Below are 18,477 nucleotides of genomic sequence, written 5' to 3'. Positions count from 1 at the left end.
TCATTAAGAAATAAAGCAAGTGGAGGTGATGGAATTACAGTTGAACTATTTCAAATTCTAAAAGAGGATGCTGTGAAAGTCCTGCACTCAATATGCCAGCAAAATTTGGAAAACTCAGCAGTGGCCACAGGACTGGAAAAGGTCAGTTTTCATTCCAATCCCAAAGAAAGGCAATGCCAAAGAATGCTCAAACTACCGCACAATTGCACAATTGCACTCATCTCACACACTAGTAAAGGAATGCTCAAAATTCTCCAAGCTAAACTTCAACAATACGTGAACTGTGAACCTCCAGATGTTCAAGTTGGTTTTAGAAAAGGCAGAGGAACCAGAAATTAAATTGCCAACATTCATTGGATCACTGAAAAACCAAGAGAGTTCCAGTAAAACATCTATTTCTCCTTTATGACTATGCCAAAGCCTTTGACTGTGTGGATCACCATAAACTCTGGAAAATTTTGAAAGAAATGGGAATACCAGACCACCTGACCTGTCTCTTGGGTAACCTGTATGCAGGTCAGGAAGCAACAGTTAGAACTGGACATGGAACAACAGACTGGTTCCAAATAGGAAATGGAGTATGTTAAGGCTGTATATTGTCACCATGCTTATTTAAGTCATATGCAGAGTACATCATGAGAAACGCTGGGCTGGAAAAGCACAAGCTGGAATCAAGATTGCCGGGAGAATTATCAGTAACCTCAGATATGCAGAAGACACCACCCTTATGGCAGAAAGCGAAGAATTAAATAGACTCTTGATGAAAGTGAAAGAATAGAGTGAAAAATTTGTTTTAAAGCTCAACATTCAGAAAACTAAGATCATACCATCTGGTCCCATCACTTTATGGCAAATAGATGGAGAAACTGTGGAAACAGTAGCAGACTTGATTTTGGGGGGGTTCCAAAATCACTGCAGATGGCGACTGCAGCCATGAAATTATTCTTTGTAATAAAAGTTATGACCAACCCAGTTAGCGTATCAAAAAGCAGAGACATTACTTTGCCAACAAGTCTGTCTAGTTAAAGCTATGGTTTTTCCAGTAGTCATGTATGGATGTGAGAATTGGACTATAAAGAAAACTGAGCACCAAAGAATTGATGCTTTTGAACTGTGGTGTTAGAGAAGACTCTTGAGAGTCCCTTGGATTGCAAGGAGATCCAACCAGTCCATCCTAAAGGAAATCAGTCCTGAATATTCATTGGAAGGACTGATGTTGAAGCTGAAACTCCAATACTCTGGCCACCTGATGCGAAGAACTGACTCATTTGAAAAGACCCTGATGCTGGGCAAGATTGAAGGTGGGAGGAGAAGGCGATGACAGAGGATGAGATGGTTGGATGGCATGACTGACTTGATGGACATCAGTTTGAGTAAACCCTGGGAGTTGGTGATGGACAGGGAGGCCTGGCATGCTGCAGTCCTTCCGGTTGCAAAGAGTCAGACACGAGTGAGTGACTGAACTGATACTGAAATTGAAAACTGAGCTATGGCAGACTCAGTGATAGTATGCAAGGTCTGATTAAATTAGAAATCAATAAGCTAACAGTAAGAAATTAAAGAACTGTTGTTTCTATGAGAATAATAGACTGAAAACTTTGGCAATACTCAAAAAGGGTGAGTAACTAAAAGAAAATTGAGGCTGTGTCACTTCGGGGTTGAAGACTAAAGTAAAATCATAAAAAATGAAATGGATTCTGCATTGAAGACTGCATGGCTGAGCCAAGATGGATAGGGTTTATACTTCTACTATAAAAAAAGTATAAAAAGCTGCATAAAATATATAAAATAATAGCTTTTAGATGTTGGATTGTCAGGCAGAGAAGCACAGTAGTATAGGCAGAGTAACCCAGACAGAGACTGGGTATCTCCCTGAGTTGAGGGAAAGGAGCTGGGACTATAGACGGTAGGGTAGCTAAATTATTATGAGGCACAGTACCAAGATGCACATGACAGTGAGCTCCCTAAGTCTGCAGAAAGACCCCAGCAATTCTTCAGCTGAATACTCAAGAGCTCCTGTATATGAAGAAACCACCCAATGCTGAGGAAAGAATGGAAAGAGCAGACAGGACAATATCTGGAGCAAACATAGGGCCTGGAATATTTTTGTGTTCCAATGAATTAGAACAGAAAAGCCTTCTAATTTATCCAAAAAAGTACAAAAAATGTTTTACCTTAGTACCTGGGTAAAGTTAACCTTAGACTACATGCTGCATTGGTCCACTTTACAAACCTTGATTAAAAAGTCTTGAAAAGACAAACATTAATTATGTCCTGCCGGGAGCCACCACGGGAGATCCCACCCATGACAAGGTCATGTGGAAGAGAACTGTTAAGCAAGGCTTCAGAACTCAATGGGCTCCCTAGGCTTTCTCGAGCATCTACCCAAAAACCAGAATCTGTCTGATTTCCTATTTCATGACTTTCACCAACTCTTCTGACATTAACAGGGGGCTATTCCTGACCACCTTTCTCTGGAGAAAATTAACTTAGGGCTATAGCTAATAAGTCTCCTGGACATGAGAGGAGTATTTCTAATCAAAACCCCTCTATTAGCATTTTAGCTTGACTGGCACGTGTATCTAGACTCTTGCAGCTATGCATATGATTATTTACAGCCTCCCAACTGTGAGAGGCACGAAATGCTTAAAACATAGAACCTTTTAAAGAGTTAAAAGTTATTAGAGTAGTGCTAATGTAGGATTTCATTATTGGGCCAATTGTTGTTGCTAAGTTCTCATATCTTTTATCTACTGTGCACCTGGCAGTGCATTAGTTAACATAGTTGGAAAGTAAGAAAAACAAGTGTAGCCTTGAATTTAACTACATCAGACTTTTAAGCTAATTGGTTCTTTCTTGTAACTCACTGCCTCTTTGCTTTGTAAGAATGTAACTGTTTGATATTTTCTGAAGCTGACACAGATTAGAAATATAAAGAAAAAACACTTGAGGGAAAATAAGTTCTCTGGTTGAGCAGCCTTTATCAAAAGAGGGTTGTAAAATGTTCACAGGCCTCCAAGGCCAGAAGATAATGTACACAATATTGTTTATGGGAAAGGTTTGCAAAAAAAATCCTGGTTTCGATAAAGACAAAACAGATGTAATGTTTGGGCTGACTCTGTGTGATTTTGCATCACTCATTTCCCTTTATGTATAAGACAAGGTATAAAAGTACCTTTTAAAAATAAGCTATTGGGCCTTGCACACCAGAGCAGCTTGGTTTCCCCGCATCAATCATTCTTTCTCTCCCTCCCTCTGTTTTTCAGGCTGATTCCTTGGAGCATAGAGGCTCCCTGCGTTCACTTATCTGCCCAGGTTTCTAAGACCTGAACGGGAAGACGTTCTGCATCTTCACTCCGGTGGGAGACCAAGAGAGCACCTGTGGCCTCCGTGAACAGGGCAAACTTCTTGTCTCAGAGTTTTATTGGTTCTCTATGTAAACCAAGGACTATCAGCCTCTTTCTCTCCTCTATTTTCTTATCTACAATATTCTTTCCTTATCTCTCTAAATCATCCGCTGACGCCGTTTTTCCTTCAGGTTCCCCTGTATCCTGCAGGGGCTGGACCTTGGCAATGTCTCAGAAAAAAGTGGATGATAATTTTCAGAATGTCTTGTCTGGCACTCAACAAAACCCACAGTGGCTGGCATCTAATAAAAATTGTGAGGCATTCAAAGAAGAAAGAAAATGACTCATAAGAATGAGAAAAATTAATCAAAAGAAACAAAACCAGAAATAATGCAGATGATGAAACTAGTAAAATAAAGAGTAAAACATTACAACCAAATTCATGTGTTCAAGAGGCTATAGGAAAGCCTGCAGAGAATAAAAGAAACATGAAGAAAATGACCCCAAAGAATAGCATGAAAGAATGGTAAAAACTAGCTATAAATTTTAAAACATCTTAAATACAACCAGTGCAAAAGATAAATTAACTACAAAGGACGCAAGATAAGTATGATAGGAATTTTAGACAGAAACAAGGCAAACCACAGAAAGTGGATCAATTCCTTTAAAAGACTGAAAAAAAGTCAAGCTAAAATCCATACTAAGAGAAGACACCTTTCTAACCACCTCCAAATAAAATATAATCTGTTTTTCTAGAAATTAATTTTAAGAAGTTGAGAAGCATTTAGTTCATTTGTAAAAAGGTGATAAAATTTGAGACAAAAAGAGCAAAAACCTATGGCATCTTGGAAGGGACCTAACCCCTTCAAACACCATAACAGCAGGAGCAGCAGGTATAGTTGAGTTGACAAGCCTGGGAATGCCCATGAAAATCAAAGATTTAAGCTGAGGAAGGTGACTGAACTGATACAGCATGCTACATATCTACACCCAGGGAAGGCTTCAATAAAAATGCTGAACTCTGGAAGAATGAATTTGGAAAGAGAAGAGTTCTGCTTAAAGCTACAGTCCAGCAGAGAGAAATTCTAACGCATGTAAGAATTAAAGATTTTAAAATTTAAAAAAAAAAAAAAAAGTCCAAGTAAATTATTCAAAAACAAAATCACCAACAACAGAACAAATTTCAGGGGTAAAATCAGAACCCAAATTTGGTATGATATATTTTGCAAAATAAATAGTTTCTAACGAAAGTTGGATGATGTACTAAGAAAAAGGGAAGTAATAGTTACACCTGGAAATTGGAATGTGAAGTCAAGTGGGCCTTAGAAAGCATCACTACGAACAAAGCTAGTGGAGGTGATGGAATTCCAATTGAGCTGTTTCAAATACTGAAAGATGATGCTGTGAAAGTGTTGCACTCAACATGCCAGCAAACCTGGAAAACTCAGCAGTGGCCACAGGACTGGAAAAGGTCAGTTTTCATTCCAATCCCAAAGAAAGGCAATGCCAAAGAATGCTCAAATTACCGCACAATTGCACTCATCTCACATGCTAGTAAAGTAATGCTCAAAATTCTCCAAGCCAGGCTTCAGCAATACATGAACCGTGAACTCCCTGACGTTCAAGCTGGTTTTAGAAAAGGCAGACGAACCAGAGATCAAATTGCCAACATCCGCTGGATCATGGAAAAGCAAGAGAGTTCCAGAAAAACATCTATTTCTGCTTTATTGACTATGCCAAAGCCTTTAACGGTGTGGATCACAATAAACTGTGAAAAATTCTGAAAGAGATGGGAATACCAGATCACCTGACCTGCCTCTTGAGAAACCTGTATGCAGGTCAGGAAGCAACAGTTAGAACTGGACATGGAACAACAGACTGGTTCCAAATAGGAAAAGGAGTATGTCAAAGCTGTATATTGTCACCCTGCTTATTTAACTTATATGCAGGGTACATCATGAGAAATGCTGGACTGGAAGAAACACAAGCTGGAATCAAGATTGCTGGGAGAAATATCAGTAACCTCAGATATGCAGATGACACCACCCTTATGGTACAAAGTGAAGAGGAGCTAAAAATCCTCTTGATGAAAGTGAAAAGAGGAGAGCGAAAAAGTTGGCCTAAAGCTCAACATTCAGAAAACGAAGATCATGGCATCCGGTCCCATCACTCCATGGGAAATAGATGGAGAAAACAGAGGAAACAGTGTCAGACTTTATTTTTTGGGCTCCAGAATCACTGCAGATGGTGACTGCAGTCATGAAATTAAAAGACGCTTACTCCTTGGAAGAAAAGTTATGACCAACCTAGATAGCATATTCAAAAGCAGAGACATGACTTTCCCGACTAAGGTCCGTCTAGTCAAGGCTATGGTTTTTCCATTGGTCATGTATGGATGTGAGAGTTGGGCTGTGAAGAAGGCTGAGTGCCGAAGAATTGATGCTTTTGAAGTGTGGTGTTGGAGAAGACTCTTGAGGGTCCCTTGGACTGCAAGGAGATCCAACCAGTCCATTCTGAAGGAGATCAACCCTGGGATTTCTTTGGAAGGAATGATGCTAAAGCTGAAACTCCAGTACTTTGGCCACCTCATGCAAAGAGTTGACTCACGGGAAAAAACTCTGATGCTGGGAGAGATTGGGGGCAGGAGGAGAAGGGGACGACCCAGGATGAGATGGCTGGATGGCATCACAGACTTGATGGACATGAGTCTGAGTGAACTCTGGGAGATGGTGATGAACAGGGAGGCCTGGTGTGCTGCGATTCATGGGGTCGCAAAGAGTCGGACACGACTGAGCGACTGAACTGAACTGAAAGAAACTGTCTCTGAGTGGGCCCAGTGGTTAAAGACAGCAACAATTTTAAAGCAGATATAACAAACAGAATCAATGCATAACAAGAAGCTATACTCAAAGAATTAGATGAGAACATGAGAAGGACATGAGTGGATTATGAAGAAATACCAACTAGAAAATACGACCAACTGAAAAGCACAATAAAAAAACCTAAAAACTCACCATACTTTCAGCAGTATATTTGAATTGACAGGAAAAAAAAACACCAAACCTGAAGATAACAGAAAATATCCAAATAATTGAGATGAAAAACACTGAGAAGGAAAAACAAGAAAGAGAAAGAGTGAGGAAGAGGAGGAGAGGGAGTGAGATAGAGAGAGAAAGAGAGAATGTGAGTAAGCTCCAAAACCCTAAAAAACAGTATCATGTGTACCAACATATGTGAAAATGGAGTCCAAACAAAGAGAAATAAGGAAAAGAATATTAGAAGAATCCATGGCTGAAAGCTTCTGAAACTGATGAAAATCATTAATCTACAGATCCAAGACGGTCAACAAAATCTCAGGATAAACAGAAAGAGGTCCATATCTAAACAGATAAAGAAACTGTGGAAAGCTAAGAAAAATGGGAAAGAAAAGAAAAATGAACATTACAAAAAAAGTGACTCATGATGTACAGGGGCAAAGCAAGACTAACAACTGAATTTTTATTCAGAAAATATGAAGTACAGTAACTGGCAGAAAGTATCAAGTTATTGCAAGGAAAATTGTCCACCAAGAATTCTATACCCAGCAAACCTATCTTTTAGAAACGATGATGAAATAATGCATTTCCAGATAAAGAAAGACTGCTAGCACACTTGCCTTACAAGAAACAGGAAAGAAAGTTCTTCAAACTGAAAGGAAATATAACTCCATATAATAGCTCACATTCATAGAAGAAAATGAAGAATATTAGAAATGCTAACAACGGGGTAAACAGAGAAGACAGAATGAACATTTGCTTGTTTAATTTCATTGAATAGCCTAAGATTTTGATAGTGGTAATTTCATTGAATAGCATAAGATTCTGATAGTGGATTATGGTTAAGATGCCACTGTTAAGACAATAACAAACAGAGATAAAAGATATATGACAATAATGCTACAAAGGAAGAACAAGAAAATGGAGATATACTGAAGCAAAGAAACTGTATTTATGTGAAGTCAGTCAAAGCTAATGGGATGAAATTTCTGTAGCAACCATAAAGAAAATAAACAGATTGTTTAATGATTAAAACCCAATATCCATCTCTAGGCTCTTCATATGGGCTTCCCTGGTGGCTCAGAGGTTAGAGCGTCTGCCTCCAATGCGGGAGACCTGGGTTCGATCCCTGGGTCGGGAAGAGCCCCTGGAGAAGGAAATGGCAACCCACTCCAGTATTCTTGCTTGGAGAATCCCATGGATGGAGAAACCTAGTGGGTTATAGTCCACGGGGTCGCAAAGAGTCGGACACGACTGAGCGACTTCACTACACCTTAGGCTCTTCATAAGAGACATGTTTGATGTACAAAGACACAAGTAAACTGAAAATAAAATGATGAAAAAGATGTCATACATCAAACAAACAGAAAAGAGCTTTAGGTATGTTATTATGAGGCAAAGAAGTCTTTAAGAAAAAGATGTTTCATATTAGAAAAGCACATTTCATAATAACAAAAGGTCTATGGGAAGATGTAACAAAATAGAATATATTCTTCTATGCACATGGACTGTATTTTTGGAAGAGGGCATCTAGTAACCTTGTTGTCTCTCACAATTTTTATTGAATATTATACTGGAGAGTCAAGGTAAATATTAAAAGTGTCTTTGCTCACAAAAGACATGATCCTGTACGTAGAAAATCTTAACGAATCTAAAAAAAACAAAACACTGAAACCACAGAATGAATGAAAATATTTTATAATTTTTGAGGAATAAAGGAATTATATTTTTAACGTATCGATAAGAAGGAGTCTAGAAGAAAAATTAAGGAAACAACTCCCATTTATAATAAAATAAAAATGAAAACATATAGAAATAAATTTAATAAAAGCAATAAAGACATATACTGAAAATAGTAAAAACTGCTAAAAGAAACTAAAGAATATCTAAGTAAATGCAGATACAACCTATACTCACAGAATGGAAAATGCAATATAATGAGGAAGGCAATTCTCTCCATATTGAAGTACTGATTGATTATATACTCCATCAATATTCCAGCAAGCTTTTATGTAAAGACTGACAATCTAATTATAAAATTTTATGTTCTCACTTTTATGTAGAATCTAAAACAGTGAACCTACAGAAATACAGAGTACATAGATGGTTGCCAAATGCTAAGGGTGGGAGTAAAGTGGGGAGGTACTGATCAAAGAGAACAAACTTTTAGTTCGAGATAAAAAGGGTCTAGGGACCTAATGTACAGTATGGCGATTACAGTTAACCATATTGTATTACACAGTTGAAGGCTACTAAGGGAGTAATTTTAAAATATTACCACAACTATAAATTTTAAAAGGTGAGGTGATGGAGGTATTAACTAACTTTATTGGAGGTTAATCATTTAAAAATATATGTGTTTCAAAGGACTTTGTTGTACACCTTGAATGTATGTATCTTATATGTCAACTAGATCTCAATAAAGCTTTTAAAAAATTTCAAAAGTACTGAGATCAATACAGGTGGTATGGGTGTAAGAAAAGATTTAAAAATCCAAAAATAAAACTTTGCAGTTATAGCAATTTGATTCCCAGGAAAGCGCTAAAGCAACTCAGTTGAAGAACAGCCTTCTACCAATGATGCTTCTAAAAATAAACACCTATATGCAAAAAGCTTATATACACCATATACAAAAATTAACTTAAAATAGGTTATATAAATTAACTGAAATGATTAAAAATCTAGAATATAATGCATAAGAATGGGTTAGGCAAAATGTTCACAGATATGACATCAAAAGCATGACCAAAGAAGAAAAATGGATAAATTATTGTGTTGAATTTGAAAACTTTTGCTCTTCAAAAGGTACCATGAAGAAAGAAAATAAAGTCATAGGCTGGGGAAAATTATGAAAATCATTTATGTGATAACACACCAGAATTAAGAATACAAAAAGTACTCTTATAAAATCCCTCTTGATAATTGTTAGAATAAAAAGAAGATCAGTAAGGATAGAAAAGACTTAACCAACCATAAACCAACTCTGACCTAACTGGCATAAAAACAGAAGCATGATACATACAGTTTTCCTACTCAAAAGGAAAGTTTATCACAACAGAACATACTGTGGTACATAAAACAAATCTTATTAAACTTAACACTTAAATCATACAAAGTATATTCTCTGACTAAAATGATTTTAAGTTAGGAGAAAATAAAAAGAAAGTTTTGAGATATTTGCAAATATACACAAAACTTCTAAATCTAAATAATCCATGGTTCAAAAAAATAAGCCCAAAGGGAAATCAGAAAGTATTTTGAACTAAATGAAAATGCAAACACCACACATCCAAATCTAGGGAAAACAGGTATAGCACTGCTAAGAAAGAAAATTATAGGAGTAAAAAAGCTCCAATACTTTGGCCACCTGATGCTTAGAGCAGAGTCATTGGAAAAGACCTTAATGCTGGGAATGACTGAAGGTAGGAGAAGGGGATGACAGAAGATGAGATGGCTGGATGGCATCATCAACTCAATGGAGACTGTCTGACTCTTTGTGACCCCATGGACTGTAACCCACCAGGTCCCTCTGTCCATGGGATTTTTCAGGCAAGATTACTGGAGTGGGTTGCTATTTCCTTCTCCAGGGGATCTTCCCAACCCAGGGACTAAACCCAGGTCTCTTTACCATCTGAGCTACCAGGGAAGCCCAATGGACATGAATCTGAGCAAACTCCAAGAAACTGAATGACAAGTAGTTCATGGGGTCACAAACAGTTGAACACAACAAACTGACTGAACAACAAGGAATTATAGCAGAAAGAAAAGCAAGGATTAAATCAACAATCTCTGTTTCCACTTTGAGAAACTAAGGACAAAGGAAGGAAACCTAAAGAAAGCAGACGAAAGAAAATAATAATAAAAAGAGCAGTCCTCAGGTGAAACAGAAAACAAAAACAGTGAAAACCAAAATCTCGTTCTCTTAAGAAAAAATAAGTATAACTGATTAGTTCTAGACAGAAGATAAGTGAGATGACAGAGGAATATGTTTCAGACAAAAACAGGATAAAACCACAGAACAACAACCAAGAGATGCAGAGACAGGCAATCTACCTATGCGTTCAGAGTGATAACTGTAAAGATGATGTAAAGAGAAGAATGGATGCATGGAGCAAGAAATGAGGCATTTTTAACAAAGCATTAGAAAATATAAAGAATAACAAAACAGAAGAATACAATAACTGAAATGAAAAATGTAACAGGAGGAATCAACAGTAGACTACAAGAGGCAGAAGAATGTATCAGCTAGAAGACAAAGTAGTGAAAATCACTGCCACAGAACAGAAAAAAAAATTATATAAAATGAGGAAGTTTAGGAGAATTCTGGGAAATCATCAAGCGGAATAATATTTACATTATAGGGGTCCCAGAAAGAGAGGAGAGAGGTGGAGGAAGAACTTGAAGAGCTGGAAACTTTCCTAACCAAGGAAAGAAAACAGTCACCCAAATTCCCACTCAGGATTAATCCACAGAGGAACACACCTAGACACACTGTAACCAATTAACAAAAGTTAACAGGATTCCTTTCAAATCCCATTATATACACAATATAACCTTCTTTGGATGAAGAGTGGCCTTTGGTGTGGCTGGGGTTGGTTCATACCACTTGCCCTAAGATCTCTTCCATTCCACATTACCAAGATGGTGGAAATTATTTTCAACGCTTGATTTAGATATTTTCAGTATCTCAGCTATCTCCTGAACAGTGTTAACATTGATTGTTTTCAATTAAAATCTCGATTTGACTGCCATCGATTTCAACTGCTCTATCCGACCTTGGAGCATTTCCTCCAAGAAATCCCCAGCATGAAACCTTGCAAACCACGTTAGACATCTCTGATTAGTCACAGCACCTTCTCTACACAGTGCACAAATCTTCTGCCACTTTAATGGCAGGAAATGAAGAGGAACTAAAGAGTCTCTGGATGAGGGTGAATGAGGAGAATGAAAAAGCTGGCTTAAAACTCAACATTTAAAAAGTGAAAATCATGATATCTGGCCCCATCACCTCATGGCAAATATGAGGGGAAAGTGGAAACAGTGACATTTTATTTTCTTGGGCTCTATAATTACTGCGGATAGTGACTGCAGCTACAAAATTAAAAGATGCTTGCCCCTTGGAAGAAAAGCTAAGACAAACCTGCTGCTGCTAAGTCGCTTCAGTCGTGTCCAACTGTGCCACCCCAGAGATGGCAGCCCATCAGGCTCTGCCGTCCCTAGAATTCTCCAGGCAAGAACACTGGAGTGGGTTGCCATTTCCTTCTCCAATGCATGAAAGTGAAAAGTGAAAGTCAAGTCGCTCAGTTGTACCCGACTCTTAGCGACCCTATGGACTACAGCCTACCAGGCTCCTTCGTCCATGGGATTTTCCAGGCAAGAGTACTGGAGTGGGTTGCCATTGCCTTCTCTGAAGACAAACCTAGACAGTGTATTAAAGGAAATCAACAATGAATATCCATTGGAACTTCTGATGCTGAGGCTCCAATACTTCAGCCATCTGATGTGACAAGCTGACTCATTGGAAAAGACCCTGATGCATGGAAAGACTGAGGGCAGGAGGAGAAGGGGGCAACAGAGGATGAGATGGTTGGATGGCATCACCGACTCAATGGATATGAGTTTGAGTAAACTCTGGGGGATAGTGAAGGACAGGGAAGCCTGGCATGCTTCAGTTCATGGGGCTACAAAGATCTGGACATGACTTAGCGAATGAACAGCATGGCAAAAAAATTAGGAAAAAAATAGACTTACATTCATGTACAGTGAGTGCCCTCCACACAAGCTTGCAAGCTGTGAAATTTCAAAGATGAGAACGTGTGTTTGCATGTCCGATTTATATAAGTTAGTTCATATGTCCGACATACACTGTCATGTGTGTGCATCCTCTACCAGTGGCTGTTCTTTTCTGTACTGTACTGTGAAGTACTGTATAGAGTACAGTAGTACAGTATCTTTATGTAAGTCCAGGATGTCTAGAAGTAAGCATAAGAGCAGCAGTAATATAAGTGGTACTGCTAAGAAGTGCCAGGAATTGGAAGCTCAGAGAAAAAACAAGAAGAGAAAGAAGTAACTCAAAGACTGAAGAGATCCATGATGCAGGAAATGGCTAGGGGATTTTATTTGAGGAAGTGTTATTTGTTTGTAGGCACAGGACTTTAACATAGACCAGTACATGAAGCTTTCAGCAACAAGCTTCAGAATGCAATCCGGTGGTGCTGTGTCATCTATGGTAAGAAAAATAGAGCTACGTATCACAGGATCATTTTTTTTCCCCCAAGAGAGTACACAGAACTGAATCCTGCAAGAAACCAGAAGCTGTACAATCATCGTCAGGTGTGAGTGAAACTGCACCTTGCTCTCTCTTATTGCTGACAATCCTTCAGCTCTACCATCTCCCATCCTTCCTCCCTCCTACAGTCAGCACCTCTTCTTTCTTATTCACTCAACGCCAAGTCCTATGTCAGCTGCTGTAATACTGTACTTTTTACAATACTGTAAAGATTAAAAATTTATTGTTTGCTTTTTGTGTATCACTCATGTATAAAAGTATTATAAAACTATTACACTATGGTACTGTATTATATGGGCTTCCCCGGAAGCTCAGCTGGTAAATTTATCTGCAACGCAGGAGACCTGAGTTCGATCCCTCAGCTGGGAAGACACCCTGGAGGAGGGCATGGCAACCACTCCAGTATTCTTGCCTGGAGAATCCCCATGGACAGAGGAATCTGGTGGGCTACAGTCCATGGGGTTGCAAAGATGTTGGACATGACTGAGCGACTAAGTACACTACTGTACTATATAGCTGATTGTGTTAGTTGGGGGTTCAGGATAACTTTGTTGGACTTATCAACACATTGGACCTAAAAATTTGCTCTCAGGACAGAACTCATGCTCCTATAGGGGACTTAAAGCATGTGTAAATTTTGTGTGTGTGTGTGTGTGTGTGTGTGTGTGTGTGTGTGTGTGTATATATATGAATGAGTCACTTGCTGTGTACCAGAAAGATGATACTGTAAATCATTTGTACTTTAAAAAATAAATCTGAATTTATAGTGATAAAAACATTCAAATGAAGAAAAATAATACATCACGATTATGTGGGTTTTAACCCAAGAACTTAAGGTTGAGTTAACATATGAGAAATCAACCAAATTAACTCACCACATTAATAGTCTTAAAATAGAAAAACCACAAAATGAACTGAAAAGATGGAGAAAAGTACTTGACAAAAATCAGCATTTATTCCTAATGAAGTCTCAGAAAGCCAGGACAAGATACGAAACTTTCTGAACTCAACAAAGTTAATCTATGAAAAACTTACAGTTCAGTCTTAAGGATGAAAGACTTTAGTAGCGAAAGAAATCAGAAGGAGACAAGAACGAGAAACAGGAGTACAATATGGACATACCTTGCCTGTCACTTTTACAGGTGTGTGTGTGTGTGTGTGTGTGTGTATGCCAAAACATCAATTATGCATTTAAATGTACAATTTATTTTATGTTAATTATATTTATGTATGTATGTACATGCTCAATCACTCACTCATGCGTGACTCTGTGACCCTTTGGACTGTAGCCTGCCATGCTCCTCTGTCCATAGAATTTTTCAGGCAAGAATACTGGAGGGGGTTGGTGATTCCTTCTCCTGTAGATCTTCCTACCTTAGTGATTGAACCCACGTCTCCTGTGTCTCTTGCATTGCAGACAGGTCCTTTAACCACTGATCCACTGGGGAAGTCCAAAAAGACTGCACAGCAGGTAGGAATTCAAGGAAATTCTTGCATTTTTGAAAATTAATTTGTTGATAATTTATTATGAAGTGAAGTTTGCTCAGTCATGTCCGACTCTTTGCGACCCCATGGACTATACAGTTCATGAAATTCTCCAGGCCAGAATATTGGAGTGGGTAGCCTTTCCCTTCTCCAGGGGATATTCCTAACCCAGGCCTTCTGCACTGCAGGCAGATTCTTTACCAGCTGAGCCACCAGGAAAGCCCAATATATGGAAGGAAGAGTATGTGATTCTCCATTCAGAGAATCCACACTCAAAAGTAAAAGCCTTGGTTCTATTTCAAGAGTTTTATATTTTGAATGACATCAAAATGATTTAAAGTAAATTATCAAAGTTACAATTTTTCCTTTAAAAAAAAAATTCCCCCTACTTTCTCTGTTTTAATTAACTTTTAAAATTAACTGGCCCATCACAAGTTTCAAAGGTGTCTTAAAAAACAGTCTTATTATCTGTATCCATGTCTTATCTATGTAAACATCACACCTAATTAACAGAAAACAACAAGCATATGTATATGATTCATTAATTCTCTATGAAATACACTCATGTAGTTAATATTTTAAAAGTTCACAGGTTTTAAAGAGAGACACTTGAAATAGAGCATGACAAAAATACTTCAGGAGTATATGTTGCTCCTACTTTCATGCATATAGTTGAAGGTAAAGAAGGATGATATTATAGAGATGCTGCATTATTTGCAGAGGTGTCCTTTCTTGTACACATTTCTCCGATAACAATTTTTAAAACACCGCTGGTTGATTTGATCATATAATAAGATGTGTACAATGGGGCATTAAGCACGGAATTCAATTCTTTCAAAAATGAAGATAATGAAATCATATTAAGGCCACATTAACTTACTGATATCTTATTAATTAAAATGAAATTAGTACAAACTCAAGTACACAGGAAGTCTCCAACAGTATATATTCTGAATCTGGAAGAACGTGTCAATGATAGCTGTGGTACAATTTTGACCACAGTTAACAGCATGACATTTATTTAGCTTTCATATACAATAGTGCTTTCCAGCTAACAAAACAAGTAATTAAAGAGTTTATGTTTTTATAATTGAGTAGAACTACAAAGAAGCTACAAATTAAGTTAAAAATCTTCTAAATGATTTTTAAAATCCCTTACCGGTATCTATGAACAAATATACCCTTAAAAATAGAGTTCATCATATTTTCGATTTCATCCTGATTTTCTTGTAGCTGAAATGAAAAATAAATAAAAATTAAAATACTAATAATTTTATTTGAAATAAAGAGTTCCAATCATTTTAAATTCATGACTATTCTCATTCTGTGTATTTTTCAATCCTTTTTCTTAAGTATTGTGCAACAGATGTCTTAAATTACCAGGATCCTTTCATTTTTTTCAACAGCTTTACTACATTGGCTTAGAACCTTTTTCTGTCTCTCTCAACCTTTTTCTGTCTCCTGTATTAATGGAAAAGGAAATGGCAACCCACTCCAGTGTTCTTGCCTGGAGAATCCCAGGGAGGGGGAAACCTGGTGGGCTGACGCCTATGGGGTCGCACAGAGTCAGACACGACTGAAGTGACTTAGAAGCAGCAACATGTATTACACAATGACTAAAAAATAGTGGTATGGTTTAAGTGTGACCAGATGACTATCACCAAATATCATTTGCTTTGGGAATAGGCCTCAACTTATATACCTCTCCTGTCCAAACCAGGTCCCCTGCTTAGTTTTACTTTTCTCAGTAACAGGTAATTCTTGATTATTATATTTGCCATTGTACAGGAAAGTTCCTATTTCACCTAAAGTATCCAAATATTAGTCTATATCTGATTAGCCTCAAAGTGAGTGCAGGTGAAATTCCCAATATAGGAGGAATACAAGGCGGCAAGCATCTTAGCCATTAGTGATGAAATGCAGCAACAAAATGAATACTATAGAAAAGAGATAAAGAAATTTCAGGCATTACTACTCATTGAAGTTAAAATCTGAGTTCAATTATTACTCAAAAGTAATAAAACCAGTGATACAAAAAGTACATTCAATACTGTGACAATAAAATACCTTCAGATCTCCTCTTTTAATATATGCTTTATTTTCAGTTTTACTGAAATAAGTTTGGGAATCATTCAAATTATTGAAACCTACTTTAAATTTACTTTTGCTACCTTTATTATATAAAAACTTAATAATTTATATAAGAGGTATACAGTTTGGTTAGCAGGACTTACTAAAGAACAATTCCAAAACTTACTTACAGTTATTTCTAGTATGGAATGTGCTATGAGTTGTACTGTGTTTCTCAAAACTTCATATACAGAAGTCTTAACTCCTAGACCTCAAACCTTATTTGGAAATAGAGTTGTAGCAGATGTGATTAGTTAACTTGGAGTCATAATGGAGTAGGATGGACCTCAAATCTAATTGACTGATGTCTCCTTTTTATAAGGAAAACAGAGATACACACAGTGAGAAGGCCATGTGACGATCAGAGTTATCCTCTACTTCCCAGCCTATACAACTGTGAGACAATAAATTTCTGTCCTAAAGAAAAATCAGTTTGTGGTATCTGCTTTACCAGCCTTAGCCCTCCAATACATCACAGACTATGATTTAATCAATCATAAGTTTGTTCCCTCTTACTGCCAGTTATAACCCAGTATTTGTTGACAGTGATGTGTTTATAGCACTGAGATATTATTCTTTTTTCAAGCTAAAACAGAGATTAATAGTGTACCTCTAAAATTTTATTTCTGATTGGATGAAAAAATGTTGCCCATAAAAATCTAGTTTAAAATCATTTTCAACCCATACATGAAACTTTCACTACAAAATTGGGGCCAATCTTATTATTCACAGAAATGTCTCATACACTACAAATATACAGTCTTTGGCTTTCTCATGGAATGCAACTTGGCCCCTAGTTCTGATGTTAGTATTTACTGTGCTTTCTGGTTTCATAGCTTGATAATCTTTTTCAGTTATCTAACTCTCAGACCACTTTCTTTCTAAACAGGGTTGTTTTGTGATACTCTTCTGCCATCACACTGCACTCAGATAACCACTGGCCGGAATCAAATGCCAGATTCATTTGAAAACTTTGAGATCAAACAATCTAGCTTTAAAAAACAAATTGAAGAATCTCAGTTACTGTGAAACTTACCTCTTTACGTTTTTGAAGTAGTAACTCCAACCTTTCATTGGCTCTCTTCCCAATCATTTTATTTCTCTCAGCTTCATATTGTCTCTGTGTATTATCCTGATGAATACTGAGGTTTAAGGCAACATTCACCAGAGCAGTCATGAGCTTCATGGCTATGAAATAAAGGAAGATTATAGTATTCACCTGTGAATCAGAACTTCAAAAGTTAACAATTTTGTAGCAGAAATGGATGATGGAAGGAAACTAGTCAACTTCTATGTTTGATAATCTAGGCATAATTAAAATAAAAAGAAAAATTATTTTATGGAAATAAAATCATTTTAGTCTGCAAAAGTTTTCTCTCTCTCAGTGTCCCTATAAGCTTGGCTTATTAATATTCCTACGAAAACCAGACTCATCCTGGGAGTTCTGCAGTGGTGCAGTGGGTAGGAATTGGCACTTTCACTGTTCAATTCCCGGTTGGGGAACTAAGATCCTACAAGCTGCATGGTGGAGACACAAACAAGCAACAATAACAAAAAAAAAATTCCAAACCCAAACACTGCCCCAACCTCCACAACTGACTCATTCTAATTATCAGCATGAAGAACTTAAATAGCATCTTCAACAACTTTCCCTCACCTTCAAACATACACAAAGCTAAGTGTGTGTATGTGTGCTCTCACTTCAGCCATGTCCAGCTCTTTGCAACCCTATGGACTGCAGCCCACCAGGCTCCTCTGTCCATGGGATTCTTCAGGCAAGACTACTAACCAAGCCTTTTAGACCTCACTTCTAGCTACCAGTTCTGTGTATACAATTGCTTCTTTAATTCCTGTGCTTAGATGCCTCAGAGGTTTCTCAGCTGTGTACAATCAATTTATGACTTTTATTCCCATATATGGTTCTTTCCCTATGTTTCTCAACTCAGTGAATGGCATAACTTTTGATTCCTGAAAAATGGACTGAACCTATGAAACACATTAAACTCATCAAAAACATATTTTCTGAATTTCTCGTTGATCTAGTTTCCCCAGTCACAGTGTTCCTGTACTTTTAAACATTCACCTGTATTCATAAATCTGTATTTAAATATTTTCAAACTTCTGTTTCAAATCCTCTGAGGGACAGGTATGACACAATATTTAATCTTTTGTCTACTCTTATTCAGTTTCA

At 37.4% G+C, this 18,477-nt stretch overlaps 1 protein-coding gene across 3 annotated transcripts in view; it reads right to left on the bottom strand.

Moving 5' to 3' along the window:
* STAG1 (STAG1 cohesin complex component) overlaps positions 1–18,477 on the bottom strand; it is a 469,514-nt gene that overhangs the window by 146,299 nt on the left and 304,738 nt on the right. For all 3 annotated transcript variants that reach the window (XM_060395498.1, XM_012102945.4, XM_060395501.1), the window contains 2 exons: positions 17,323–17,474; positions 15,316–15,389 (listed from right to left, as the gene is read on the bottom strand). In XM_060395498.1, the coding sequence (XP_060251481.1) occupies positions 15,316–15,389; positions 17,323–17,474 (226 nt within the window). The remainder of the gene's footprint in view (positions 1–15,315; positions 15,390–17,322; positions 17,475–18,477) is intronic.

The sequence above is a fragment of the Ovis aries genome, chromosome 1 (genome assembly GCF_016772045.2).
Source record: "Ovis aries strain OAR_USU_Benz2616 breed Rambouillet chromosome 1, ARS-UI_Ramb_v3.0, whole genome shotgun sequence".
Classification (NCBI taxonomy): Eukaryota; Metazoa; Chordata; class Mammalia; order Artiodactyla; family Bovidae; genus Ovis; species Ovis aries.
The sequence above is the reverse complement of the archived record's forward strand: the minus strand, read 5'-3'. Positions and strand labels throughout refer to the sequence as shown.